At 46.7% G+C, this 27,607-nt stretch overlaps 1 protein-coding gene across 12 annotated transcripts in view; it reads right to left on the reverse strand.

Annotated features, from left to right (window-relative positions):
- Wdr20 (WD repeat domain 20) overlaps positions 1-27,607 on the reverse strand; it is a 76,380-nt gene that overhangs the window by 1,104 nt on the left and 47,669 nt on the right. For 4 of the 12 annotated variants that reach the window (XM_045153911.1, XM_045153908.1, XM_045153905.1 and 1 more), the window contains 2 exons: positions 11,411-12,670; positions 8,813-8,876 (listed from right to left, as the gene is read on the reverse strand). The exons of 1 other annotated variant lie outside the window; for it this stretch is intronic. In XM_045153911.1, the coding sequence (XP_045009846.1) occupies positions 8,814-8,876; positions 11,411-12,583 (1,236 nt within the window). In that variant the 5' untranslated portion in view covers positions 12,584-12,670 and the 3' untranslated portion in view covers position 8,813. Of the gene's footprint in view, positions 1-5,733; positions 6,827-8,812; positions 8,877-11,410; positions 12,671-25,095; positions 25,175-27,607 lie in introns of those variants that run through there. 7 more of the 12 variants (XM_045153910.1, XR_006638076.1, XM_045153906.1 and 4 more) reach the window with 7 other exon arrangements.

Raw genomic sequence — 27,607 nt, forward strand, 5'->3', positions numbered from 1 at the left:
TGGCCCAAGGTGTGCGTGTTTCCTGAGGCCCATCAGAACCTTCAGGGTGGACTACAGCTCAGCCCTGCAGCCCTGCTCTGTGAGCCCTGCCACTTGGAGCCAGGTAGGCCTCTAAGGACAGAGTCCAGGGCACTTAAAACAGCATTTTCCCCCTGAGGTATGCAAGCATGGCACCCCTCCTCCCGGGTTTGGCAGGCCACCAATGTATAGGACTTGCAGCTGCAGAAAAGGATATCACGTGTCCTGGGTGGCAAGCCCTGCAGCTGGCCTGGAGAAGTGGAAGAGTTAGACCACACCCACTATCACCAGGGTGCACTTGTCCAGCAGAGTAGCAGGGATGCCCTCCCTGCCCCCCACCCCACCCCTCAACTAGACAATGCTTAAGGGCCAGAAGCACGGGCACTTCTAGGCTCTGATGACGGGTGGGTCACAGCACCGGTGCATGAAGCTCAAGCATCCTGTGCTACTCCAGAAGCGTTTGACTTGATGGAGTGTTATTAACAAATGACAAGTCTTAACCAAGCAACAATACAGATGACTGCTAGAAAGGACTATGGGAGCCTGGCTTTACCTCCACCTTGCTGGTGGGAACTGGGAAATAGCTGACCCACTCCACACAATCTGGTCTGCAATTTCATACCTCAACCTAAATGTGCTGTCCAGACAAGCGAGGGCAAGAGCACATGCAACGTGATGACTGGCCTGGCTGGCATCTGTAGGAGCTCTTCTCTCAGACCCCTGCCTGGGGACAGGGACCTATTCAGACTTCTGCAGCTTTCTGCCCAAACCTACCAAGGTGGTAAGGGAGGCCAGATGTAAACAGGCCTGGGCTGCTACAGCTCTGGCTAACCCAAGACAAGGACAATGCAGAAATTCCTCCCATATACCTACAAACACTGCCGATGGAGGTGGCGATAGTCACATGCCCTGTTGCTAAAGGCACTACCACTTCTACACCAGGGTTGGCCAATGGAAAGGTGTTGTCAGCCCAAAGTAAAATGTAAGGCTTTCTAGTGGCATGTTTATTTAAAAAAAAAAAAAAAAAAAAAAGCAAGCCGGGCATGGTGGCGCACGCCTTTAATCCGAGAACTTGTGAGACAGAGGTAGGATCACCGCGAGTTTGAGGCCGCCCTGAGACTACATAGTGAATTCCAGGTCAGCCTGAGCTAGAGTGAGACCCTACCTCGACCCCCCCCCCAAAAAAAATAGGCAAGCCAGATGTGGTAGCACATGCCTTTAATCCCAGCTTTTGGGAGGCAGAGGTAGGAGGATCAGCATGAATTCAAAGCCAGCCTGAGACTACACAGAGAATTCCAGGTCAGCCTGGGCTACAGCAAGACTTTACCTCAGTAAACAAAAACAAAAACAAAAAAAAGGCAAGATAAATTTTGTTTGGTAATATATCCCAAGTTACTTCAGTACGTCATCAAAATAAAAACTTACCGTGTGTGTGTGTGTGTGTGTGTGTGTGTGTGTGTGTGTGAGAGAGGGAGAGGGAGAGGGAGAGAGAGAGCGCCTTTGATATGAGAGACACCTAGCACCTTTCAACTTTGACCAGCCTCATTCTTGGTATTTGGTGGTTAGGTGGATCCTGACTGCCACAGGGTCAGTAAAGGTCTAAGCATCTCCTAGCTCCTCCCCCACTAGCTGTATCCTCTTTATCCCTAAAGTCACCTACCTGTAAGCTGCAAGACACCCCACTTCTAGCCCAGAATAAACACACAATCATTCTGAATTTTCAGCTGGTCAAGGCTCTAGTCTCAGCTGTGTTGGCTGGGGCCAAACAGAACTAGGCCTTACTCCACAGTCTCACCTGTCCTGAGCACCAGGCTTCATTAGCAGTCTCTTCTCAATGACCCCTGATCACATCTACCTTTCTTCCAACTCCTGTGCTTCTCAGCCACATGCCCGTGAAGCCCGGAAGGGGAACCCTGGTTAACCATTTCTACAGAAAGGATCACGGCAGAAATATGCCCCGGGAAGCAGCCCATGTCAGGCCTGGCCACAGCAAGGAAGAGCACAGGACCAGAGGAAAGGAGCGACTCAATCCCTCAGTGGGAAGGTGAGACAAGGACCTGAGGGCATAGTGGGTCTCTGGTCTGACAGAACATAAAACATGTGGGTTTTCTTATTCCTGTGTGTGTGAAGACAGCACAGGCCAGCTGTGGGTAAAACAGGAAAAGGCCTCGGCCCAGTGTCAAGCTGGGCTGGATCAGGGCCTGCCTAACACCAGCACCCAAATGAAGACCACCTAGCCTTGTTACTGGTCACTGGAACTCACTGGAACATAGACCATGACACCTGCTCTCAGAGATGGAACTGCTCTGTGTGATGAACAGTGCAGGAGAAGCTAACGCTGGGCATGGTGGTGCAGGCCCACAATCCCACCACTTGGCAGGAGGGTTAGTTAACAGCCATCCTCAGCCACATAGTAAGTTTGAGGCCAACCTGGGCTACATGAGTAGACTGTCCTGACTTAAATCCCTGCCTCCAAAAAGAAAGAAAATGTTGGGCTGGAGAGATCACTTACCAGTTAAGGCACTTGCTTACAAAGCCTAAGGACCCATGTTTGACTCTCTAGATTCCATGTAAGCCAGATGCACAAAGGTAAGGGCAAGGTCACACACACTAGGTGGTGTGTCTGGTATTCAGTTTCAGTGGTTGAGGCCCTGACATGACAATTCTCTGTCTCAAAAAGAAAGCAAGCTAGGCATGCCTTTAATCCTAGCACTCAGGAGGCAGAGGTAGGAGTTCACCATGAGTTCAAGGCCAGCCTGAGAGAGAGTGAATTCCAGGTCAGCCTGGGATAGAGTGAGACCTTACCTCAAAAAAAAACAAAATAAAAATAAAAATAAATGAAAGTCTTTTTTTTTTCTTTTTTGGTATTGGGCACCACTGGGTGACATCTCAGCCTGTCACCTTAAAGACGGGAGGGGTGGGGGCTGGAGGTATGTCTTAGCAATTAAGGCAATTGTCTGCAAAGCCAAATGACCTAGATTCGATTCTCCAGGGCCCATGTTAGCTAGATGCACGAGGGGGTGCATGCGTCAGGAGTTTGCAGTGGCTGGGGGCCCTGGTGCACCCATTTTCCCTCTTTTCCCCTTTCTCTGTACATAAATAAATAAAAATTATATATATATGTGTGTGTGTGTGTCTGTATATACATACATACATACATATGTATATGTATATATTTGTTGTTGTTGTTTTTCCAGATAGGTTTCACTCTAGCTCAAGCTGACCTGGAATTCACTATGTAGTCTCAGGGTGGCCTGAAATTCATGGTGATCCTACCACCTCTGCCTCCCGAGTGCTGGGATTAAAAGGTGTGCACCACCATGCCTGGCTAAAAAAATACTTAAAAAAAAAAAAAAAAGATGGAAGGAGGGGCAGGAGACAAGCAATTGGGAGCATCTAGACTGTGCTGGAGGAAGCTGAGAGCAAGCACAGCCCTCCAGCAGAATAGTGTGGGTAGTCTCGGGTGCAAGACCTGATCTCAAGGTGTTATGCACTATGTGAACAGCATGGTGAGCTGCAGCCCTGTCCACCTGCTCTCTGGACAGTGCTGCCACACCCTTCTGATTTCTTTCCTACAGGAGACAGCCAAGTTCAGGCTGGGCTAGATGAACTTGGATGTACTCCTGGCTGTGCTGAGCAAACAGCAGAGCAACGGCTGCATGCTTCACAAGTGCCAGGACAAAAGACTTCTCCAACACAGACTCTGCACACACAATTTCTGGTTCCTCAGGAAAGGAGTCTGTTATATGGATGATGACAATTCTTGAATCTTAATGATCAGTAAGCTGTTCTGTTCTATTCTTACCAAAGTTGTCCAGCAGTTGCTGGAGATTTCACTTCAGAATTTAGTAATGAAATAATCCAGCTCTAGAAAAGCTACTAGAATTAAGCCTTGTTTCACCAGGATGTATAGGACAGGACAAAGAATTAATTTTGCTTAAATAACCTGGAGTGCATTTCCCTTAGCTATGTACCCTCAAGTGTCCATCAGTCCACTAATAAACCACTCCCTGAAGATAAAAGCGAGAAGGAAAGTCATACGCTAAGGCAGAAGACTGAGACTACAATGAATCAGGCTTAGGAAGCAGACTTACTGCTGGCCAGGGCCCAGGACCTACTGGGCCATGGGCCGGGTCCCTTTCTCTGCCTTGACCTGAATAATGATGGACTACATTGAAGGTGGCACAAAGGGGCCACACAATATGGTCTCTGGTAAGAAAAGCCACCAAGAAAAATAATTATACTGTTTTTAGATATCTGGGGAAAGAATGAGAAAATAAAGGGTGCGACCAGCTAGGGGCTTCTCCAAGATCCATGCACTAAAAGAAAAACATTCACCCATTAACTTGAGGCCATCTCTCCATGACTTGCTGAGCCCAAAGCCTCACCAACTCACCCTCTGAAAAAGAGCTGCCTGGTGGTTCACTTAAGAGGAAGGGTTGGCTTCATATGTATGGCACTGACTGGAGCCCATCACTCATGTCCACAAGCAGAGGCTAGTGGCTACTTAACTACTCTCAAAGTACAAACTGTGTGTTTTTTTCCCCCCCTTGAGGTAGGGTCTCACTCTAGCCCAGGCTGACCTGGAATTCACTATGGAGTCTCAGGGTGGCCTTGAACTCATGGTGAACTCCTACCTCTGCCTCCCAACTGCTGAGATTAAAGGCATGTACCATCACACCTGGCTCAAACTAGTTACTTTTAAGAAATATAAATGTATGATTTTCTTCAAACAAATAGAACTTGCTGTAAATGTTTTAGGGCTTAAAACTTACTCAGTGCTAAGAAAAAGCCCCATGCCGCTGGTAGGAGGTGAGGTTGCTCTAAGACCCAGATCTGAGCATCTCTCCTGCTTTGCAGCACTGGAGACTCTGAGACTTGCAGGCAACCCCTGAGGTCTTGTGGTTTGAGTTGTGAGGAAGGGCATGGGGTTGGGCAGGCCACCTACCTGGAAGAGAGGCAGCTAAGTGAGCTAAGAGAGGCTGGTAAGTGGCTGGTGAGTAACATGTGCCTCAGAAGGGGCTCTGCCTCACAGCCTGGTCACCCTGGAAGAGGCCCGCACTTCTATACCTGCGATTCTTGCCTGGAAGCATTTGGAGTTGCAGGTGACCAGGGATGATATGAGAGCAAGGCATTATAAAGTACTAATTCCTCCCAGTCTCCCAGGGAAATGTCCTCACTGCCTGCTCCCACAGCTCTGGCTACACTGGGCTTCAGGCCAGTGTCCATGGTAGGACAGCCTCAATGGCCATCACCAGGTACAGGAGCCCGCAGTGGGGACTCAGGAAACCTACCAGGGGAAGAGCTCCCACAGAGGCCTAGTGGTGTCCCTGGCTCACCCAGTGGCTGGCTGGGCGGCTGCGGAGTGCAAGACCATGCGAGGCAAAGCCAGCTGGCAGACCAGGAGTGTCAATGTTCTCACACACACAAGCAGAATTTCTTTGCCCAAGTGCAGCTGAAAAGGGATGCCGGTGCTGCCCAGACAGGAATTCACACAGAGGAGGGTTATACAAAACTATATCTCTACTACTCAGAATAAATATCTCACGTAGTAAGCTTTTAATTATGAGGAACTCAGAACAGGTACTAGGAGGTGGTGATTTCTGGAAACGCTGACAAGGCCCTTCATCGTACATCACTTACAAGCTTTTCTTTCTTGACTCACTAAGAATTTCTAAAGGTCAGATGTGAAATGACTGTTGAAAATTATCTACATTTACAATGGCATTCACACTTGTTTATTTAATGTCAGTATACAGAGGACAGCCTCCAGTACTTCAGAATGTCAAGTATGTTGTCTCTTGAGCTGTGACAGTGACAAGAGGACAGCTAAGAAAGCAAAACAGTGAAAGAGGAACATGGTTTTCTTAAAATTATAAAGTAACAATACTGATATTCAAGCTTCATTAATTATTGCAACAGTTAAGCACTTAATTTACCAATAGTTCATGTTAGGAAGTCTCTTTATGAAATTTATTCAAGTTGTGAAAAGATTAGATGAAAGTGTAAAAAAGGAAACACAGGTGAATTTTACTTCTGATTTTCACTGAACATAGATATCATACAATTTTACAGTGTCACCTAATAACAATCTTTAAAAAAACCCTCAAGTATACAGAAATGTGAAATGCAGGAAGTTTATCTTTTACACTTTTGACTTGAGAGACAGCAATTTAACCATGACACGGAGTTTATGTAACAAACGCAGCAATGAATAAAACTCAACACCAGTGGGATGCTGCCATCCTCTACCCGAGGAACATGTTCTTATGGCTGTGAACTTGGGATCTGAGTTTCAGAGCTAACAGTTGAACACACGTGCTTTTACACGGCGAGCCCCAGGCTTCACTGTCTCCAGACTGACATTGCCTATCCCTGGGAATACTATGTGGCACTGTGATGAAGGGACAGCATGTGGTGGTGCCGGTAGCCCAAGGTGAAAGGCATAGTGCCACTTCTGGACCAAAGAAAGGGCCTGGCGAGTGGAGTGTGTCCCCACAAGTTCCCAGGATGGCGGGCAGACCAATCTTGGTATGTATAACCCAACCTGGACCACAGGCTACACCTCCGAGTTGTTCATCAGGCCTACATGCAGAAGGGCACAGGGGCTCCATGGCTGAGAAATGAGACCTCAACAGTGGACACACCCACTGTAGTGGTGCTAACTGGACCCTACCTCCCCACACTCACTGGTGCAGTGTGGACACAGGGACCTGGAAGACCCCTTCAGCCATGCCTGCATCCACTTCATTCGGTCCACTCATCGGTCACCAGAAAAGCCATCACTCAACTCTGTTCCAAGTTCTTCCTAGGACAGTGAGACAGATGGTGGCATTTGGGTGTCCACAGCCTTTCCTGCCCTATGCCTTGTTCCCCCTCAGACTTTGAGCTTGCTCAATAAAAGAAAACCTCTCTCCAGGCAAGAGGTGACAGGACTGTGTAGACGTGCGCAAGGCAGTTTCACCAATCAGCACAGCCTTACTATGGTAAAATTTCTTAAATTTCAAAATGGGGCCTGGAGAGATGGCTTAGCGGTTAAGGCATTTGCCTGCGAATCCTAAGGATTCAGGTTTGATTCCTCAGTACCCACGTAAGCCAGATGCACAATGTGTTGCATGTGTCTGGAGTTCATTTGCAGTGGCTGGAGGCCCTGGCATGCCCATTCTCTGTCTCTGCCCTGCCTCTGTCTCTCAAATAAATAAAAAATATTTTTAAAAATTCAGAATGCAGCCAGGCATGGTGGCACATGCCTTTAATCCCAGCACTCAGGAGGCAGAGGTAGGAGAATCGCCATGAGTTTAAGATCACCCTGAGACTATGGAGTGAATTCCAGGTCAGCCTGTGCTAGAGCAAGACTCTACCTTGAAAAACAAACAAAACAAAATTTCAAAATGCACCCCAGGATGGGAAGGGATGAAGAGAAAAGGCTGTCTAGCTGGGTGTGGTGGTGCACGTCTTTAATCCCAGCACTGGGGAGGGTGAGGTAGGAGGATCGCTGTGAGTTCAAGGCCACTCTGAGACTACAGAGTGAATTCCAGGTCAGCCTGGGCTAGAGTGAGACCCTACCTCAAACAAACAAAAGCAAAAAGTGGCTGTCTGGCTGTCTTGTCTGGGAGCCTTGCACCCCCTTCTCTTGCAGCTCTGAACCTGCTAGGCCTTGGATTAGGCCAAGTACTTGAGACGACTACCGGCGCCCACCTGGGGTGAGAGGTGTGTAAACACCCACAGAGAGTGGAAAGCTTCCGATCGTAGCCTTTAGTGCCACCTAATTTTGTGGCAGGCAAGAATTCTACCACTGAACCACCAATGCAGATGTCCCTCTCAATTTCGGAGTGTCTCTAAGCTGCTCAGGGCTGCTTGCTTTCTCTCCACCCCAAGCTGTTTTTTTTTTTTTTTTTTTAAAGCAGCTCTCAAGAGAACACTTCCAAATTCCATCAGGCCAAAAGACAAAGTTACTGCTATGTAAGTAAATTTGGAGGCCAAAGCTATGAGCTGTTGTCCACTCCCTCTGGTACATTTGCTTTTAAAACAAGGCATGGGCCGGGTATGGTGGCACATGCATTTAATCCCAGCACACTTTAATCCCAGAAGGCAGAGGTAGGAGGAGCGCCATGAATTCGAGGCCACCCCAAGACTACAGTGAATTCCAGGTCGGCACCAGCTGGAGTGAGACCCTACCTCAAAAAAACAAAAAAATAAAAGGCGGCATGGCTTCTAGACCTCTCTCAGGTGGGCTGAGCCAGGGCTCACAGGTGACCTGAGTGCTTGCCTGGCACATGTGAGTCCCTGAGTTCTGTCCTCAGCACCATGTGCAGTCAAGAAGGGCTGGACTCCCTCAACAAAGCCATGGTACCAACGTGCTGGAGAGGGGTGGAGGGAGGGTGGGCAGAGCACGGGGAGGCACGGCTGTGCTCTCTGAAGGCTCCTGCTGTGTCTGACTGCTCTCACTGGGCCCTACAGCGTGGATGTATTTCACCTGTGCTTTCCACTGGTGCCGGTTAAGCCCACATTGACAAAGTGGTAACAGCCTCTTCTTGCCAAACAGTTTTATTCCAGGGGTTGGGTTACAAAAGATCTTGCTCATTATAATGTTTAAGTTAAAAAACTGAAAAGTTTCACTTAGTAAGCTCAAAGTTTGAAGAGAATGCTACAAAACTGCTCCCCAAATGTCTTGGCTACTACGGAAGCAGCGTGGCACTGTGCTTCATCCTTGGGAGATCAGGAGCCCCACCCCCATCTGCAGGAGAAGGGGAGCCCATCCACCCTCCAGTGCCCTCTTCTGGAGCTGGCGCACCTTAGTTCTGGTCTTGGAGAACACCTTGCACTCTGTCCTCCTGCCTGCAGAAGTGCTCTGCCGGCTGTCAAAGAAAGGGGCAGGAGTCAGTCAGGGGGGCAGAGTGGAGCTGGGGTAGCATCGCCCTGCATGCAGGACACTCAGGGTCAGGCCATGTAGCCAGGACAGCCCTCACTGGGGCTGGCCTTGGCTCCCAGGCGCCGAACCTAGCAGGGGAATCCCAGGGAGGGGATGAGACACAGCAAGGGGCCCCAGATAGGGTTCCAGACAGACAGCAAGGATACTGTTCATCAGCAGAAACTGAATGCGACTGGGACGAAACTCCAAATCCCAAATGGTGACATGACCAGTTTTAGAGCTGGGGTGTAGAAAGATACACAGGCCTTCTTTAAACAAAATCTCAGAGCCTGTTTTTTAAGGAAAAAGTAGTATCCTCCTCTTGCTCTATCTATCTCCCCACCCTGCCCCATTCCCACCCAGAAGCTAACTCGTAAGTCACCCTGTCAGTGCCCTTGCAGTTATTCCCTGATCCCAGCAGGGACAGGGCAGGGAGTGTGGAAGAGCCCTTGGCACACACTCCGACTCCCCTGTCAGGGAGTGGCATCTTCAGCATGAGCTTTGCCATAAATGCTACTTACCTGTGTCCGGCCACTCTCTGTTCAGGCCAAGCACAAAGTCTTGAATTTGGAAACTGCACACTCAATGCCTCAGAAGCATTTGACAGTGAAACCTCTAGAACTATGTAAGCATATAAAACTGCACACACAGGATTCATTACTACCCATCCCACCTAGCAGTTCAATTTGGCCTCCAAAGTCATTGAGGCAGTCTATAGGATAGCAGTCTTTAGATAAGTTAACCTTTAGGAACAAAGGACCAAAGTTTCAAGGTAGACAGGACATTGGCATTGCCATGAAGTGCTGCTCAAGAGTTGTGGACTGCCCTGGACACAGGTGAGATTCCCTGGAAGGTCTGTGACCTTAGGTGGCAGTCCACCGCCACGGCTTTCACACTGCACAGAATTTCGCATTATACAGAAGCTATTGGCACTGAGAAGCAGGGGCAGGGTTACAGGTCCTCCATAACAGCATGGTGGCAAGTGGAAGGGGCCTGGGAGCCCAAGTTGGCTGTGTTAGAACACAGTGCCACTGCTCTGACACTTCCATAAACAGAAACACTATGGGGTCTTTACTACTTAAACCAATATAAAGTACCATTACCACAAAAGTGTGCCAAACAGAAGTTCCTATACACCCCAAATAAGTTAACAAAATAATTATCATCTTGACACAAAATATGCACCTCAAAAAATCTCCTCCTCCACTGTGAAAACTGGAATTTGAAAACAAACTCAGTGAGCAGCTGAGAAGATCTAAGGAACTGGAACCAAACCCTGCCATTCCCCATCTCAGTCTCTCACAGAAGCGGGAGTCCACAGAGCACTACTCCAGTAGCTACTGGCCACCAGGGAGCTGAAGGAGGCTCTGAGGGAAGGATTGCGGGCCCTAGGCCAGCATCTACATCCTAAGAGTCACCCTGGACGCATAGCCACCATCCAGGAATATAAAAGGGAAACTGCCCTTGTGCTTCCCTCTGGGGAACTGAACCCACCCACATAATCCATGAGGAAGTTCCCTCAGCCTAAGGAACTAATGGTCTAACCAAAGCAGAGCTGAGGAGCCTACCCATGACCTCTAACCATACAGTTCTGAGCCGAAAAACAAAGATAACCCCCCACCCTGACCAACAAACTAACAAAGCTTCCTTTCCCCTGGCTGGGAGGAAAAAAAAAAAAAAAAAAACCCAAGCAGCGCCAGTCTCAGCTGGTATGGCAAGAGGCTCCTCCTAACAACTGCCACTGGTACCTCGGCCACAGCGCATTGTCCAGGCTTTGGGACAAATGAAGATTTCAGTGCACAGTTTCAATCAGAGTTCTACAAACTGCTTCTTTGAAAAAAGATGTTTATTAAACAATTTTAATTGTCATAAAATGACTAAAATGGGTTTTAAAAATTAAGGCTCTTCTCTTTCTGTGGATTGCCAGACAATGTAAAAATAATATCAATCAACCCTGATGAAACACTTTGTTCCTAAAGTTAAATTTCATAGATTCCTAAACATTTTAAGATTTAAAAATTTGACTATAAATGACAATTAATGGCCATCTGTACTGAACACACACTGATCAGGTGTACAATAGTCTAGTTGAATAGTTAAGCAAAAATATTCCAGTTAAAGCATAAATTTTAATTTGAGCATTTTAAAGTCATTATTCTTCCACACTCATGATTTCCCTAAAATTGAAATAGTCTGATACAGGAATGCTAACCTTGGGGCTCTATATATTCCCAGAGGATGACTGACTTGGGCTGGCAATTAGTTTGATTATATATTTTTAAATGCTCTAAGGTGAATTATCAAATGATTCAGAATTACATGGCATGCAGTATCCAAAATTATGGCTCTGATGCATTTAGATTTACAATAAGAGTAAGAAGTGTCATTCACATTCATTGTACACCCCACCCCTCCCACAAGAAAAAAATCACTACCTAGTCAAGTTCTAGAGCTGGTACAGCATTAAGGGTTAAAACTTACCACTTTACCAGGCCTTCCCCATGTGCAAATAAATCCCTCCTGACAAGCAGTGACTATACAGTCTTCAAGAAAAATTAATACAGTCAGTCTTTCATGAGCTATCTTTTTACAGATCAGCGGCTCTAACAAGGGAACATCTTCCATCCGAGGACACAGGGGAGTTCCCAAAGTTTTAGCTGGGTCCGTTTTGGTTTTAGTAACTAGATTCAGTTTGTCACTGCTCTTGCTAGAAATGTGTCCCATGCTATGGTTTCGTTTATGGTCTTTCTCGTGGTGTCTTTCTTTCCGGTCATGCAGTGAGAGAGTTGCAAACTTGCTGACTCCAGAGGCAATGGCCCCGTCCATGACACTACTTTTGCTGCCGGCATTTGAGACAGCTGAATGGGGAAGGCTATTGGACCGTGGCAGCGGAGGGGGCACAGAGTTCCCGGGCGTTGTGACGCTGTTCCCATTGCTTCCAGCAGGGGGACTTGTGGCATTCATGACATTTGTATGTGTCCTTGCTCTGGAGAGGGGCTGGTGTGGGAAAAGGATGTCTTCTGTAAGGTCCCATAAACACAGTTGTGTATCTTGGCCCACAGAACCAAACCGATAGGTGACACTTACAGGGCGGCTGTCTGTAGAGTTCCGTTTGGACAGCCTGGACTGAGTACTGTTTGCTCGATCTCTGCCAAAATGGAGAAGGTCCTGGAAGTCCTCATCACTGCCACTGAACTCCATAGGGTCACTTTCTTCCACACTGGTAGTATAGGGATCAAACGCCACAACACTGACCCAGGATTTGTGCCCATGGCCTCTAGCTATTACTCGGCAGTCTAGAAAGGACCAGACTGTCACCAAGTCGTCCTCTCCACCTGTTACAATGTATTTGCCGTCAGGGCTCCAGCACACACAGAGCAAGCCCCCAAAGTAGCTTTTCATCGTACCATGCAGCTCCACTGAGTCGAAGTTGAACACGCGCAGAAACCCGTCCTGGCTCACGCACGCTAAGAACTTGCCATCTGGGGAGAAAGCAAACTCGTTGAGGGCCCCCTCGCCCACCGTCCACTTAAGGAGAGGGTTCCTTGTGGATTTGCTCTTGCAAGTGTGCACGGCAAAGCTCTCTCCCTGCTTCAGAAGCTGGTAGTGGGGGGCTGTGGTGCCACAAGTGTGCTCCACATTATATAAGTACATGTTCCCACTCGAATGGGCTACTAGGAAAAGGCTTTCCGAACCAGGAACCCATTTGACACAGGTTACGCGTGACTTGTCTATTAGTCTCTGTGAAGACAAAGGAGAACAAGTTATCACAATGGAGAAGTTTTAAAGGTTTACTTTTCCAGAAAGCAAACTTGTCTGCTTCTCGATGAGAAGGAAAAGTCCATCCAGGCACTCCATGTTTATCATGTGGTCAGCTGAGCCAGGGAAGAGCACACGGCCCCTTTCTAGAACTGCACTTGGGTGTTGGACCACTGTCTTTTACTGAGGGAGTCAGTCATTCCACAAACCTCTGCAGAGAGCCTACTCTGTGCCAGACATGGAGCCAGCTCAGGGCACACTGGTGAGAGAGCCCTTGAACACTTCCTTTCTTATGCAGGAGTGTCTGCATCTGAACTCCACACAGCTATAGCGGTTTCCTTTCTGTAAGGACATGGGCACAAGAGCTACACTCACAGCTTTCTTTGCATTTATTGTCCCTGCAGGTCACAAGCTGACTACATATGTCCCTTGCTTGCTGTGGTTGCTCCAGGCAGGGTCACCTGCAGCCTGTGGCCAGTAGCACACAGGACCTGAAGAGCATTGCCTCAGCCTGACAGGGCCCCTGCATTCACTGCGGCTTCCCCCACATGCTGGCCTGGGAGTACCTTTACCCTTATCTCCTCGAAATTCTCTCTGGAATGAATTGGTATTTAAAGAAATCACTAGACATTTAACTTAGGAGTCTGTGCTCCGTCACTACCATTCTATTTCCATGCTCATTTCTGGTCCACTGACCTAGTTGCCTTTTTCTTCTGGTTTTTCAAAGGAGGGTCTCACTCTAGCACAGGCTGACCTGGAATTCACTCTGTATTCTCAGGTTGGCCTCGAACTCACGGTGATCCTCCTACTTCTGCCTCTTGAGTGCTGGAAATAAAGGAGCGCACCACCATGCCCAGCATAGTTAGTTGCCACCCCCTTCCCCCCAGGGTAGGGTCTCACTTTGCCCAGGCTGATCTGGAATTCACTCTGTAGTCTCAGGCTGGCTTCAAACTCACGGCAATCCTTCTACCTCTGCCTCCCAAGTGCTGGGAGTAAAAGCGTGTGCCACCACACTTGGCCCTAGTTGCCTTTTTAACTGCCATGAATTGGTAGTCTTGTCTTTAAAAAAAAAAAAATTCCAAAGAGGACTAGAGAAATAGCTTAGCAGTTAAGGTGCTTGCCTGCAAAGCCTAAGGACCCAGGTTGGACTCTCCAGGTCCCACATAAACCAGATGCACATGGTGGTGCATGCATCTGGAGTTCATTTGCCCTGGCACCCATTACCTCTCTTTCTCTGTCCTTCTAATACGTACATACATAATAATAATAAAAAAATCCAAAGAACAAAAGCAAAAAGTGAAAACCAGCCAGATGCACTGTACATACTCCTTCTCTGTCTCTACCATGACAGTCATGGAAGCACAAAGCTTTCACAGGCCAGGGGACCCTCTTTAGGCCATGTGGGCTCAAAAATCACATCACTAGAAATCCCCAAGTCCTGCCTAGAACTCCTACCACCAAATGTTTTCTGCTATACCTCTGCCCTCCACTGGGGCAGCCCAAAGGGCTTAAATTCTACCATCGCACCTTACTGGTTGGGACTCCCCTGAGTTTCAGAGAGCCATCAGGGCACAGTGACGTGACCTGAAGCCTAGCAACCTGCCTAGTTGGTTTAGTGACCATGTATGTGTTTGCTATGTGTGTTGCTTTACAGAAAATGACAGACATGAAATAACTTGATCTCTTTTTTTTTTTTTAAAGACGGGGGCTGGGAGTATAGCATGCATGAGGCTCTGGGTTCCATACCCAACACTGCAAAACATATTGATAGTAAATAATAAAAATAAATAAAAGGATGGAAGAGAAATTGAGTCATGCAAGCCCATGGCACAGAAACTGAAGGAGGTTAGAGAACAAATGGCCCTGACAGGGAAGAGCAGGGGCCTGAAACCTGCCCAGCAAACAGGCCAAAGAGGCTTTAAAATCTATAGTTTGGGCAAAGAGCAGCATGACCGGCCCTCTTAAATCCACAGGCCCTGTTCTTAGGGCACAGTCAACAATTTTATCCCCTGCTTGGTGACCTACCTATCAAAGGTACCTGACCTACAAGAATATCAACAGCCTAATAAAAACCTAGCAGTACTCTGGTCAAAATTTCTTCAGAAAGGGCTGAGGTAATTTGCATGGGAGATCATAGCCTCTGGTAGAAGGGGCTGTCAGGAAGGTGCAGGGATCACACTGATAGTAGGTTAAGGAGCTCTGCCACATTCTGTTTACTATGGCCAGGCTGTCCCAGGCTCTATGGGAGTTTATGCTTGACCCTGTCTAAGGTGGGCTTGCTCAGCTAGCTCAAGGCTGGAACCAAACTATTGTTCTGATCCTAGCCCAGTTTTTCCAACATCACCTCACTGTTAACTACTATTCTGCATGGAACACTTTAAGAACATGAAAATATCTACATTATGAGTAGGAGTAAATTTTACTTAGGGCTTTAAAAAGTACAACAGAGAGAGAGAAAAGCCAGGAGTGGTGATACACACCTTTCATCCCAGCACTCAGGAGGCAGAGGTAGGAGGATCGCTATGAGTTTGAGGCCAGCCTGAGACTACATAGTGAATTCCAGGTCAGCCTGAGCTATGGTGAGACCCTACCTCAAAAACCAAAAAAAAATTTCTGTGATGACAAAAATGTACCAATAAAGAACTTCATTCTCACATTAAAAATCTGCACTGGGGAAGATACTCAAGTGGACACTGCAAGTCTTATATTTGGCCAGCCAGGCCAAATGAGCCAATAGGTGCAATAGCGGCACCTCTGTCATGGTGGAAACCAACTGCCCTCTAATTGGACTGGAGGCCCACTCCATGGGAGGGAATACATCCCTGATACTGAAAACCCAAAACAGGGGTAATCATGAGCTCTAGGGGTGTAATGTCTACTGCTGTCTGGCTAAATGCATATACTATGCTCATCAAAGCACTTCTCTTAATGCTCATACCCATATATTAATGGTACTCTGACTTTTGGTAGAGAATCTTCACTTTTCAGATGGCAGTGACCTTGGAATGACTCAGAAGACAACATGGTGTTAGAAAGAAGAGACAGGAGTGCTCAGCACTGCAGTATCTCAATCACACCTTCCAAGGCTCAGGGTCCATTGTGGAAGAGGTGGCAGAAAGAATATAAGAGCCAAAGGAAGGGTAGGACTCCTGACAATGTGCGGCCCCCCCCCAACAAAATGGCCTGGATATCCATGACCTCACAGTGCCTGACACTACCTACACAAGACCATCATAATAGGAGGAAAAGATCATGACATCAAAATAAAAGACTGATTGAGAGGGGGAGGGGATATGATGGAGAGTGGAGTTTCAATGGGGAAAGTGGGGGGAGGGAATTACCATGGGATATTGTTTACAATCATGGAAGTTGTTAATGAAAAAAATTGAAAAGAAAGCAATTGCACTGGGGGACTGGAGAGATAGCTTAACAGTTAAGGCACCTGCCTGCAAAGCCTAAGGATCCAAGTTGGATTCTTCAGTACCCATGTATGCCAAATGCACAAGGTGGTGCATTCATCTGGAGTTCATTTGCAGTTGGCTGGAGGCCTTGGTGTGCCCATTCTCTCCTTCCCTCCCTTCCTCCCACTCCCCCACTATGTATCTCTCTCTCAAATAAATTAATTAGATTTAAAAAAATCTTGCACTATGGACTTGGAAGACAGCTCAGTGTTTACAAAGCACTTGCTGCAAAAGCCAAGCACCTGAGGGCAGATCCCCAGCACCAACATAACATAAAACCAGACGCTGTTGTAAGTGATTGTAACCCCAGCATGCCTACAGTGAGAAGGGAGGCATGAGCAGAAGAATGCACAGGACGCTCAAGGTCAGCTGGCCTGGCTAATATGGAGCGGTGAACAATGAGAAGCCAGCTTCAATGAGGTGGAAGGAGAGCACTGATATGCACGCTATGGCAAGCCCATGTCCACAAGAGCATGCACACATGCCCACACACACCACTTATGCACTAAATACTACCCAAGGCAGACTTGTGATAATAACTGGGGTATCAAACCTACAACTACCAATTTCAACTGCCCACAGTACTCAGATGTCACTGTCATGGTGACCTGGGGGATTGAGGACACCAGTGTGCACAATGGCAGACTAAAAACAAGACAAGACCTGAGCCCAGTACTAATGGTGAATGGGAGATGGTGCACTTCATTTGTCTGTGCCCTGTGCTCCCAGAACAGGGCAAGGGGCCTGGCAGCAGTGTCTGAGGGCAGCACATCACTGACCCTGGCAGTGCTCTTGGCTTACAATCTAAGGATTGATTCTCAGTGTCAGGTACTGGCAAAAGACTGTACACTCACACCAAGCACACATCTTGTACACATTTTACACATGTACATGTCAGATGGTACACACAGCTTCCTCAGCCTTCTTCAAAGCTGCAGTCAATTATGTGGACCACCCAGGAGCTTCATGTGCAAGCCCCACTGTTGCACGCTCACGTAGGGATAAGCAGCCGTGAATGCACAGCAGGCACGAGCAGCATACCTGCGGGATGGACCCCAGGTAACAGCCAGGCCAGAAGGCACACCGACTTATTTGTTTGATTGTTTGTTTTGACAGATATTGCCAAGTTGCCTCCCATGGAGAATGTAGTAATTTATGCTCCTGCCAGAAACTATTTCCCTACAGGAAGATAGATATCATTACATGTTGCCCATGAAAAAAAGAGGCTCTGGGAAGTCACCAAATTTGCCACAAATCCCATTCACTAATAAATTACATCGGCACTAAACGCGTAAGAGGCACTGATATAATACCAATTAAAACTGTCATCCAAGCCGGGCATGGTGGTGTACGCCTTTAATCCCAGCACTCGGGAAGCAGAGGTAGGAGGATCGCCATGAGTTCGAGGCTACCCTGAGACTCCATAGTGAATTCCAGGTCAGCCTGGACTAGAGTGAAACCCTACCTCCAAAAAAAAAAACACAAAAAAAAACCTGTCCTCCAAGAGCTGGGTGTGGTGGTGCACACCTTTAATCCCAGCACTTGGGGAGGCACAGGTAGGAGAGTCACTGTGAGTTCCAGGCCATCCTATGACTACATAGTGAATTCCAGGTCGGCCTGGGCTATAGCAAGACCCTACCTTGAAAACTCCCAAAAAAAGAGCCGGGCGTGGTGGCACATGCTTTTAATCCCAGCACTTGGGAGGCAGAGATAGGAGGATGGCCGTGAGTTTGAAGTCACCCTGAGACTACATAGTGAATTCCAGGTCAGCCTGAGCTACAGCCAGATCCTACCTCAAAAAACCAAAAGATAAAAACCTGTCATCCCTTCCTATGTGGAACTTATTATGTTCAAGTGAGATGAGAAGGTGAGTGAAATTTATGACTTGATGGTATAAATGCCTTGGAGAAACAACCAGGCTGGGAGAAGACCTCTTAATCTGGTGGCAGGGGACAGCTAGCTGGACAAACCTGAGATGAACAGAAAGAACAAGATCTGCGAGAGTGCAGAGGTGCTAGGGAAAAATCAAGCCTGTGAGAGAGAGAGCAGAGGGATGCTGGGCCCCACGGTGGGCAGCTGTCTTCTGTGCCATGGAAAACCAGTCTGCCCTTGCCACTAACAAAGCCTCCCAGGAATGGGGTGCTAGCCCAGTTCAGACCCATGGCCAGTTAGAAGTATAACTAAGTGCTCTAGATGATGTCTGGTGTGAGTACAACAACATGGAAAAGCTCAGAAAATACCCTCACTTTCATATTAAGAAATAGAAACAGCCAGGCATGGTAGCACACGCCTTTAATCCCAGCACTCAGGAGGATCACTATGAGTTCGAGGCCACCCTGAGACCACAGAGTGAATTTCAGGTCAGCCTGGGCCCCAAGCTTATATTTTTGTATCAGAAGACACCCAGTGGGGTTTGAGGTGTCTCAGTGGTTAAGGTCTATCCTGCAAAGCCTAACAACCCTGGTTGATTCCCCAGTATCAATGTGAATCCAGCTGCACAATGTGGTGCATGCACCTGGAGTTTGTTTACATCAGCTAGAGGCCCTGGTGCACTGATTCACTGATTCATTCACACACTCTCTCTTCTGTCTTCCTCTTCTTGCAAATAAGTAAATAAAAATATTTTAGAAAAGCCCTTTAATCCCAGCACTCAAGAGACAGAGGTAGGAGGATCACCAAGAGTTCAAGGCCACCCTGAGAGTACATAGTGAATTCCAGGTCAGCCTGAGCTAGAGTGAGACCCTACCTTGAAACCAACAGAAAAAAATTTTAGAAAAGAAAACTAGCTAAAAACAAAGACAACCCTTGTCAGTATGCATCTGCAGCTCACTGTAGTTCCCTTAATGGTGGCACTGCAGGCAGTGGACATTAAAGTCTTCTGAAAAAGAGAGGTGACAGAATAGAGACAATTTCCATAGTAGTAAGGATGGAGCATAAGGCAGGCAGGGAGGAGCTCATCAGGAGCCATTAGAGAGGAGGTCTTCAATCTGACTGGTGTGGAGTGAGGATCTGGACTCAAGGTTAGCCCAGGAGACACCTAGAAAGGCCAGTTTGCAGTCAATGAAAATGACCAGGAAGTCAAGTAAGTAAGGCAGACAGAACACAACAAAAATATGTGACACTCCAAAGAAGGAGTAGTAAGGAGGAGGAACATACAGAACTCTGGAAACACTTGTCCACCAGCAGAGTTTCTGAGGAGCCACAGCCCTCCTTCCTAACGGGATACGTTCCCTAGGGCAGCTTCTGTTGTCCAGTTCAGTTAGAGGAGGTCTGGGGCAATCAGGGGGGTTCCCTGAGAGAGGGCTGCATGGATAGAGTGGGCAAACAATCACCAAGGATGGAAGGGAGGCACAGGAAGGTGTCACTTTGACTAAGGTGGTCCCAGAGCAACCTATTAGAGGCAGCTTTCAAATGTCCCAAAGCCCATCACTGTAGGCACTTTTGTGAGAACAGAAACCCAAGTGAACAAACAAAACCCACTCTGAATCCTCAACAGGGTCATTCTGACTCTTCTTCTCTGACCACCAAGACACGCACTACAGGCCAAGGCTTGGGAGAGGAGCTGCTTCTATCAAACATTCAGCCAGCCCCCACCACCAATCCTGAAAGCCAAACCCAAAGAAAGTCAAACTAAACCACTGAAGGCTCAAGGCCACATGTAAGCAGACACAAGTGTCCAGGTGTGACACCCCACTCAGAGGAGCACCAAAAACAACACTGCAAATGCTTCTGCTCAATAAACTCCTTTGAACTGAAGATTTCAAAATACTTCACCTTCTTTTTTCTTTTTCTCATTTCTATCAACATGACAAGCAGGAAGAACATTTGAGGGCGGGTGGGCATAAATTTTACAACGTAGATATTAATTTAAAATTTTTAAAAAAGCACTAAAACAATTCAAAACCACAATAGCTGCTGGAAAAGCCATAATGTAACCACAAGCAAAAATGACAACCGGAGGGTTTGATTACCTGAAGACTTTCAAAAGGGCTAAAGCTTTCCATTAGGAAGGACTGAGAAAGGGTATTTCAAAGCCATGTAAGAAAGGCTCAGATGTCATTCTGACAAATGTTAAAATTGTAAGAGTGTATCATTATGTGTTCACTACCTTTAATTTAAAAAAGACAATAAAACCAAAACTGACAAAAATGCACATTTTACCCTTTTACATCTGCACTAGGCAGACTATTGCAAAGGAAGGCTCTGCTTAGCTCCCCACTCCTAAGGCCCTGGTACAGAACCTGAGCTGGGAGAATACCATCCCTCCTCCACAACCCAGGAGTCAGGGACATCTCCTCCCCAATGTGCCCTTCAGCTACACTTGATTTAATGCCACAGAAGCTTGGCCTCAATCTCTGAGAGAGAAGAAAATCTGTAACAGAGGGTCTTGTTATATGTCGGTAATGAAAGGCGCCAAGATGACAAGGTCTTTTTATATCTTATAGTTAACCACAATCAAAATATCATGTAAGGGGGCTGGAGAGATGATTCAGAGGTTAAGATGCTTGCCTATAAAGCCTAAAAACCCAGGTTCGATTCTCTAGTCCCCACATAAAGCTATGCGCAGGAAGTGGTGCATGCATATGGAGTTCATTGGTAGTGGCTATCAGCCTCGGTGTGCCTGTACTGTTTGTATCTCTTTGCTTGCAAGTAATTAAAACATTTTTTTTTTCTTTTCCGAGGTAGGGTCTTACTCTAGCTCAGGCTGACCTGTAAGTCACTATGGAGTCTCAGGGTGGCCTCGAACTCAGTGATCCTCCTACCTCTGCCTCCCAAGTGCTGGGATTAAAGGCGTGCATACCACCACGCCTGACTGCAAGTAATTAAAACATTTTTTTTCTCAATTTTTATTAACATTTTCCATGATTATAAAAAATATCCCATGGTAATACCCTCCCCCACACTTTCTCCTTTGAAATTCCATTCACCATCATATCCCCTCCCCATCTCAGTGTCTCTTTTATTTTGATGTCATGATCTTTTCCTCCTCTTATGATGGTCTTGTGTAGGTAGTGTCAGGCACGGTGAGGTCATGGATATCCAGGCCATTTTGTGTCTGGAGGATAAAACATTTTTAAAATATAATGTAAAATTCCCTTCAAATTACGTTCTGGTGGATACAGCTCCCAAATCAGAATTTTTACACAGAAAGGTTGAACTTATACAAGGCCTGTCTGTAACATGTCCTCCCAACTATAAGAAATAAGCTCCTGCAGTACTTCGTTCAAAAATGCTGAAAAGGGTGAATTCCTTTCCAGGTGGTTCTCATTTACATGGTGGACACTACCATCTTGATGAATGAACTGTGCCAAGGGTACCGTCTGTAGAGAAACCCCGAGAGACTAGAGAAGGCAGACTCGAGCAGAGGCTTTCACTTCCAGGAGAGACCAGAAAGGACGGAATAGCAAGGTTCTCCGGAGAGGCTGGGACAGGCTCAGGATGAATAAGAACAGTCCTAGGGCTTCCCCTGCTCACTGGCCTGGACAGCTCAGGGACCAGATATGCATGTGAACTTAGCTGGCATCTCTGGGGAAAGGTGTGAAGCCTTCGAGCTTTGCCTCATGAAAAAACAAAACAAAACAACAACAAAAAAGAAGGCTGGAGAGATGGCTTAGTGGTTAAGCACTTGCCTGTGAAGCCTAAGGACCCCAGTTCGAGGCTCAATTCCCCAGGACCCATGTAAGCCAAATGCACAAGGGGGCAAACACATCTGGAGCTCGTTTGCAGTGGCTGGAGGCCCTGGAGCACCCATTCTCTCTTTATCTGCCTCTTTCTCTCTCTGTCACTCCCAAATAAATAAACAAGCAAACAACAACAACAACAGAAAAGAAAGGCTGGAGAGATGTCTTAGTGGTTAAAGTGTTTGCCCACAAAGCCAAAGGATCCAGGCTTGATTCCTCAGTATCCTTGTAAGCCAGATGCACAAGGTGGTGTATGCATCTGGAGTTCATTTGCAGTGGCTGGAGGCCTTGCATGCCCATTTTTTTCTCTCTTTTTTATCTGCCTCTCTCAAATAAATTAATTAATTAAAAAAAAAAAACAGGGCTGGAGATGTGGCTTAGTGATTAAGGCTCATGCCTGTGAAGCCAAAGGACCCAGGTTCAATTCTCCAGGTCCCACATAAGCTAGATGCACATGGTGGTGCATGCGTCCGGAGTTCATCTGCAGTGGCTACAGGTCCTGGTATGCCCATTCTTTCTCTCTCTCTAATAAATTGGAGAGAAAAAAAAAAAGCTGGGCATGGTAGCACACGTCCTTAATCTCAGCACCTGGGAGGCAGAGATACGAGGGTCACTGTGAGTTCAAGGCTACCCTGAGACTACAGAGTGAATTCCCAACTGGGCAAGGTGGCACATACTTTAATCCCCTGCACTCAGGAGACAGAGGTAGGTGGAGCTCTGTGAGTTCAAAGCCAGCCTGGGACTACAGAGTGAATTCCAGCAGCCTGGACTAGAGCAAGACATTACCTCAAAAAACAAAAACAGCTGGGTGTGGTGGTGTATGCCTTTAATCCCAGCACTCAGGAGGCAGAGGTAGGAGGATCACCATGAGTTCGAGGCCACCCTGAGACTTCATAGTGAATTCCAGGTCAGCCTGAGCTAGAGTGAGACCCTACCTTGAAAAAAAAAAAAAAAAAAGAACTAAAACAAACAAACAAAAAACCCAAAAACAGGACTGGAGAGATGGCTTAGCAGTTAAGGCACTTGCCTGCAAAGCCAACAGACCCAGGTTCAATTCCTCAGGACCCATGTAAGCCACATGCACATGGTGGTTCATGTGTTTGGAGTTCGTTTGCAATGGCTGGAGGCCCTAGCATGCCCATTCTTTCTCTCTCTTTCTCAAATAAAATAAAAAAAAATAAAAATCAAAGACAAACTATGAAGACTATGAAGTGAACAGCAAGCACTAACACTCCCAGCTGATGTTTCCTATCTGCTTTGTTCTCTATTTTCTGATTTTTTAAAACTTTATTTTGTTAGAGAAGGAGAGAGAGAATAGGTACGCCAGGGCCTTCAACTGTTGCAAACAAACTCCAAATGCATGTACCACCATGTGCATCTGGCTTACGTGGGTCCTGGGGAATCAAATCTGGGTCCCTTGGCTTTGCAGGCAAACACCTTAACCGCTAAGCCATCTCTCCAGTTCCAATTTTCTATAAGCACTTAAAATTTCTATGTTGTTTCATTGATAGGCAAAAGAAAACAAATCACCTTTAAAATATACTTGCTACCTGATAGAATTTTTTTCATTTATCATTATCTCCAGTAGTTTTGGAGAACTTATAATTCCATTCCACCCATCTATCCACCCCAAGATTTTCTTCCATGTCCAGACACCAGAAGGGATGGCAAACTGCACAGCAATGATGCTGGGGGCATGGATGTATGCACACATTCATGTAGCATACATGTGTGCATATGCACATAGCAAGATTGTCTTCCATGCCCCAGACACAAGGAAGAATGGCAATGGGCAGAGAAATGGTGCTGTAGCATGGATGTGTGTGCACACGTGTGTAGCATGGATGTACAAGCATGTAGCAAGTGGGTAAGGAAGAACTCTGCTGAGGAAGAAAGAGATCTCAGCCTCTGTCTCAGTTACCCTGGGTATACTTTGTCCTGGAAAATAATCTGCTTATCCTTCAAAAATGTTGGTGTCCAGCCGCCCAAGGAAGCTTTTTCTTCCAACACCACAGGCCCCAGTAAGAAACCTCAGTGTCTCTCCTTCTCTGAAGACTGACAATCATCCACCAAGCCATACTCTCCCTTCACCACTATCTACCTGAATGCTTATCTTTTCACCACAGGCAGATATCCAGTAAGGCACTGTTCTTGCCCATGTGCCCATGAAGAGGCAACATGAAGTAAAAACCAGGTCCTGTCTGCAGCAAGCACGCGGACAACAGTCTGTGGTGCATTGCGGTGCGGTGCGAGGCTCCTGAGGCCCTGGGGCGAGAGGAGCACAATCCCGAAGTATACTCAGGCTCTGTCCCAGGGGTTCATCTTCATTCCTGTTGTCTCTCAGGGTTGTGATTACTACTGCTTTGCAGAAAATTCCCAGATTCTTATGTTTACTTTTGAGCTTCAGATCCATACATTCCAACACCTACAGACCTCCCACATATCACATACAAATACAACTTTTCCCTGTCACGGCTGACTCCTGCTCTTTCCCATTCTCACTCAATGTATTAAGTGACAACTCAGAAACTTCAGAGTCATGAATACCTCTCTCCAATTCAGTTTCCAAGAAGCAACCACAGCAAGTTTAAAACAATCTGACTATCTTGTGGACCTGCTCACTTCATGAGATCCCATAATCCAGACTAAGAAGCAACTCTGGGTCAGGTCCTCCTGGCCTCATGCCCTCACCTCATATCCTGCCCAGAAGCTGCCCTCTTAGCTTCCTAATCCTGTCTCAGTTCTTTCTTCCCTAGACTGCTCACTTCCATTCCTTCTGCAGAAATGGCCTACCTCTAGCCTCTTGCCTACATACCTCCTCCTGAGATGCTCATCTTAAACTATCCCATTTCCTCTGATCCGCAGATCTTCTTTGCCTGCTAGTATAATGGAGTCAGTGCTTGCAGCCTGCACAACAGAGCACTGTCAGTGGTGATCAGAACGTGTGGGGGCTGCTGCTACTTACACCCTTATTCTCTAAGACAAGAGGACAGACTTTTTGTTTGTTTGTTTTTTAAAGTAGGGTCTCACTCTAGCTCAGGCTGACCTGGAACTCACTATGTAGTCTCAGGGTGGCCTCAAGCTCACGGCGATCCTCCTAACTCTGCCTCCTGAGTGCTGGGATTAAAGGCATGCACCACCACACCAGGCAAGGACGGGCTTTAACTACTGCTACAGAGCCAGTGCTGGGCACCTGGTAGATGGTCAGGTGTGTTGAGTGAGTGTAAGAACAATCAGAATTCTAGTTCAGGCCCTCAGCTCTCACCTGAACAGCTACTGGTCTTGCTACCTTCATTCTCTCTTCTTCATTCCAAATCCACCTTCCACAAGTGCTGATAAGAGTTCTAAAAAACACATTTGATCCTGTCACTCCCTTGATTGAAAGCACAAAGGCTGCCCATAGCTCCAGTGTTAGATCTGAGTATCTCAGCATGATATGAAAGAGTATATAGTTTGACAGTCTGGGTCTAACTGATCTTCCTGGCCATGATTCTTGTCACTACCAGCCCCATGCTCTGTGACTCAGCCATGCTGTTTGATGTTCTGCAAAATACAAAGTTATTTTCTCCAGCTTTTTAGTTTGTTTTTTGAGGTAGGGTCTTGCTCTAGTCCAGGCTGAACCTGGAATTCACTATGTGGTCTCAGGATGGTCTTGAACTTACAGTGATCCTCCTACCTCTGCCTACCAAGTGCTGGGATTACAGGCGCGTGCCACCACACCTGGCTCACCTTCTTCTTAATCTTACAAGACCCTTTCAAGACTCAGATCAAATGTTATTTTCTGAAAGTATTTCTCAGATTTCCCTCAGAGAATTTTTTTTTTTTTTTTTTTTTGAGATAGGATCTTGCTCTAGCCCAGGCTGAGCATTCATTATGTAGTCTCAGGGTGACCTCAACTCACAGTGATCCTGCTACCTTTGCCTACCTACAGGAATTTAACTTTTACTCCCCTCCCCCCCCCCTCAGTTTTCCTTCCTTCTCTCCTTTTTGTCTCATTCTCTGGAAATAGGGTTTCTGTGTGGACACGCCTGGGTTCAAACTAGTGATCTTCCTGTCTCTACCTCCTGAGGAGTTGGGATTATAAGCATGTACTACCATGCTCAGCTGAACTTAACTTTTAAGAAGATTTTATATTTGATATATATTAGAGAATACATGTAAAAAGCTGGGCGTGGTGGCGCAGGCCTATAATCCCAGCACTGGGGAAGCAGAAGTAGAAGGATCACCGTGAGTTTGAGGCCACCCTGGGACTACATAGTGAATACCAGGTCAGCCTGGGCTAGGGCAATACCATACCTCAAAAAAACCCAAAAATAAATAAATAATATGCATGCTGGGCGTGGTGGCACATGGCTTTAATCCCAGTACTTGGGAGGCAGAGGTAGGAGGATCATTGTAAATTGGAGACCACCCTGAGACTATATAGTGAATTCCAGGTCAGCCCTACCTTGAAAAACAACAACAACAAAAAAAAATCAAGTAACACCCCATAAGTACTTTGTGTAACTTTAACACATGCCCTGTTAGCCGCCTGTCTGTCCATTGTCACTGAACTATGTGAGCTGCTGAGAAGACAAGGCTAGACTGGCAACAGATACCTGGTGAGGCTTCTAGCCTATAATCAGGAAGTGTTTCTGGAATTAGCTTCCAGCTCCAATTCTATCACGATACCTCTATAAATTTGGTATCTGATGTGGACAGGCACTTACTGTCTCTGCCTTTCTTCATTTAGGAAATGCAAACAAGTGACCGCCCTCCATCCCCAAGTGCTTGGAAACCTCTAAATCTTGTACCACCAGGGTCCGAAGGGTCTGGCTGATGGGGCCCACATGCTCAAGACCACACAGACTCTAACTCTCCACCCTCCCCTCCACAGCACAGCACACACAGCACAAACCTTTGTTCTCCAAGTGGCATTCTGTGCCATCCTCAACCAGAGCTGCTCGGCATCTTGTTTACTAACAGCCCTGCACGTGGCTCAATCCTTCTCCAATCACCACACACTCTAGCCAAACCCCCCAAAAACCCACGACTCCAACTCCAAGGCTTCTGTCAACAGTGCTGAGAAGGTGAACTTTGTGCTACCTACCTCAACAAAAGGAAGGAAAAGCAAAACTATCATCTAGTTCCATTGAGATCATGTCCTCAGGTGACATTAGTAAAACATCTGGGTGAATAGCCTTTTTTTGATGAGTATTTCTTCAAGGGAAAATGAGGTCAAATACTTTTCCTCTACAGTCTGGCAATCCAGATGGCAAGTTTGTTTCCCATCAACCCAGATGGACTAGAAGAGGGTATGTCATGGTTCAAAAGATTTCATCAAGCCCACTGGCAAAGTCAGACACGGGTGCCCTGGGCAGATGCTGGGTATGTAGATGACGTGCCAGAAGGACTACAAAGATGAGCCCGGTAACGTCAACCTGTCAAGTCCGAAAGGCATTCTCCCTCCCCACAAATAGAACTGATAACATGCTTCTGTTCCAAATTACTGATATTACAAACCAAGCAATAATGCAAAACCTCATATTCTTTCTGACAGAGTTCCACATAACCAGCCCTTGCACATCAGGGGTGAGTTAACAAGCAGACAGTTGAATCTAGAGTTAGCAAGTCTATTTCATCTTTGCTACTTGCAGGGAAAATCATACTGAAACAGAAGAGAATGAACATGAAACATGATACCTGAAATTGAAAAGTCACTACAATGTTGTTAGTAAGTTAATCCATTTGGTAACTTCTGTCTGCCACATTTAACAATTCTTACATGTTCCTGAATA

The sequence above is a fragment of the Jaculus jaculus genome, chromosome 7 (genome assembly GCF_020740685.1).
Source record: "Jaculus jaculus isolate mJacJac1 chromosome 7, mJacJac1.mat.Y.cur, whole genome shotgun sequence".
NCBI classification, from domain to species: Eukaryota; Metazoa; Chordata; class Mammalia; order Rodentia; family Dipodidae; genus Jaculus; species Jaculus jaculus.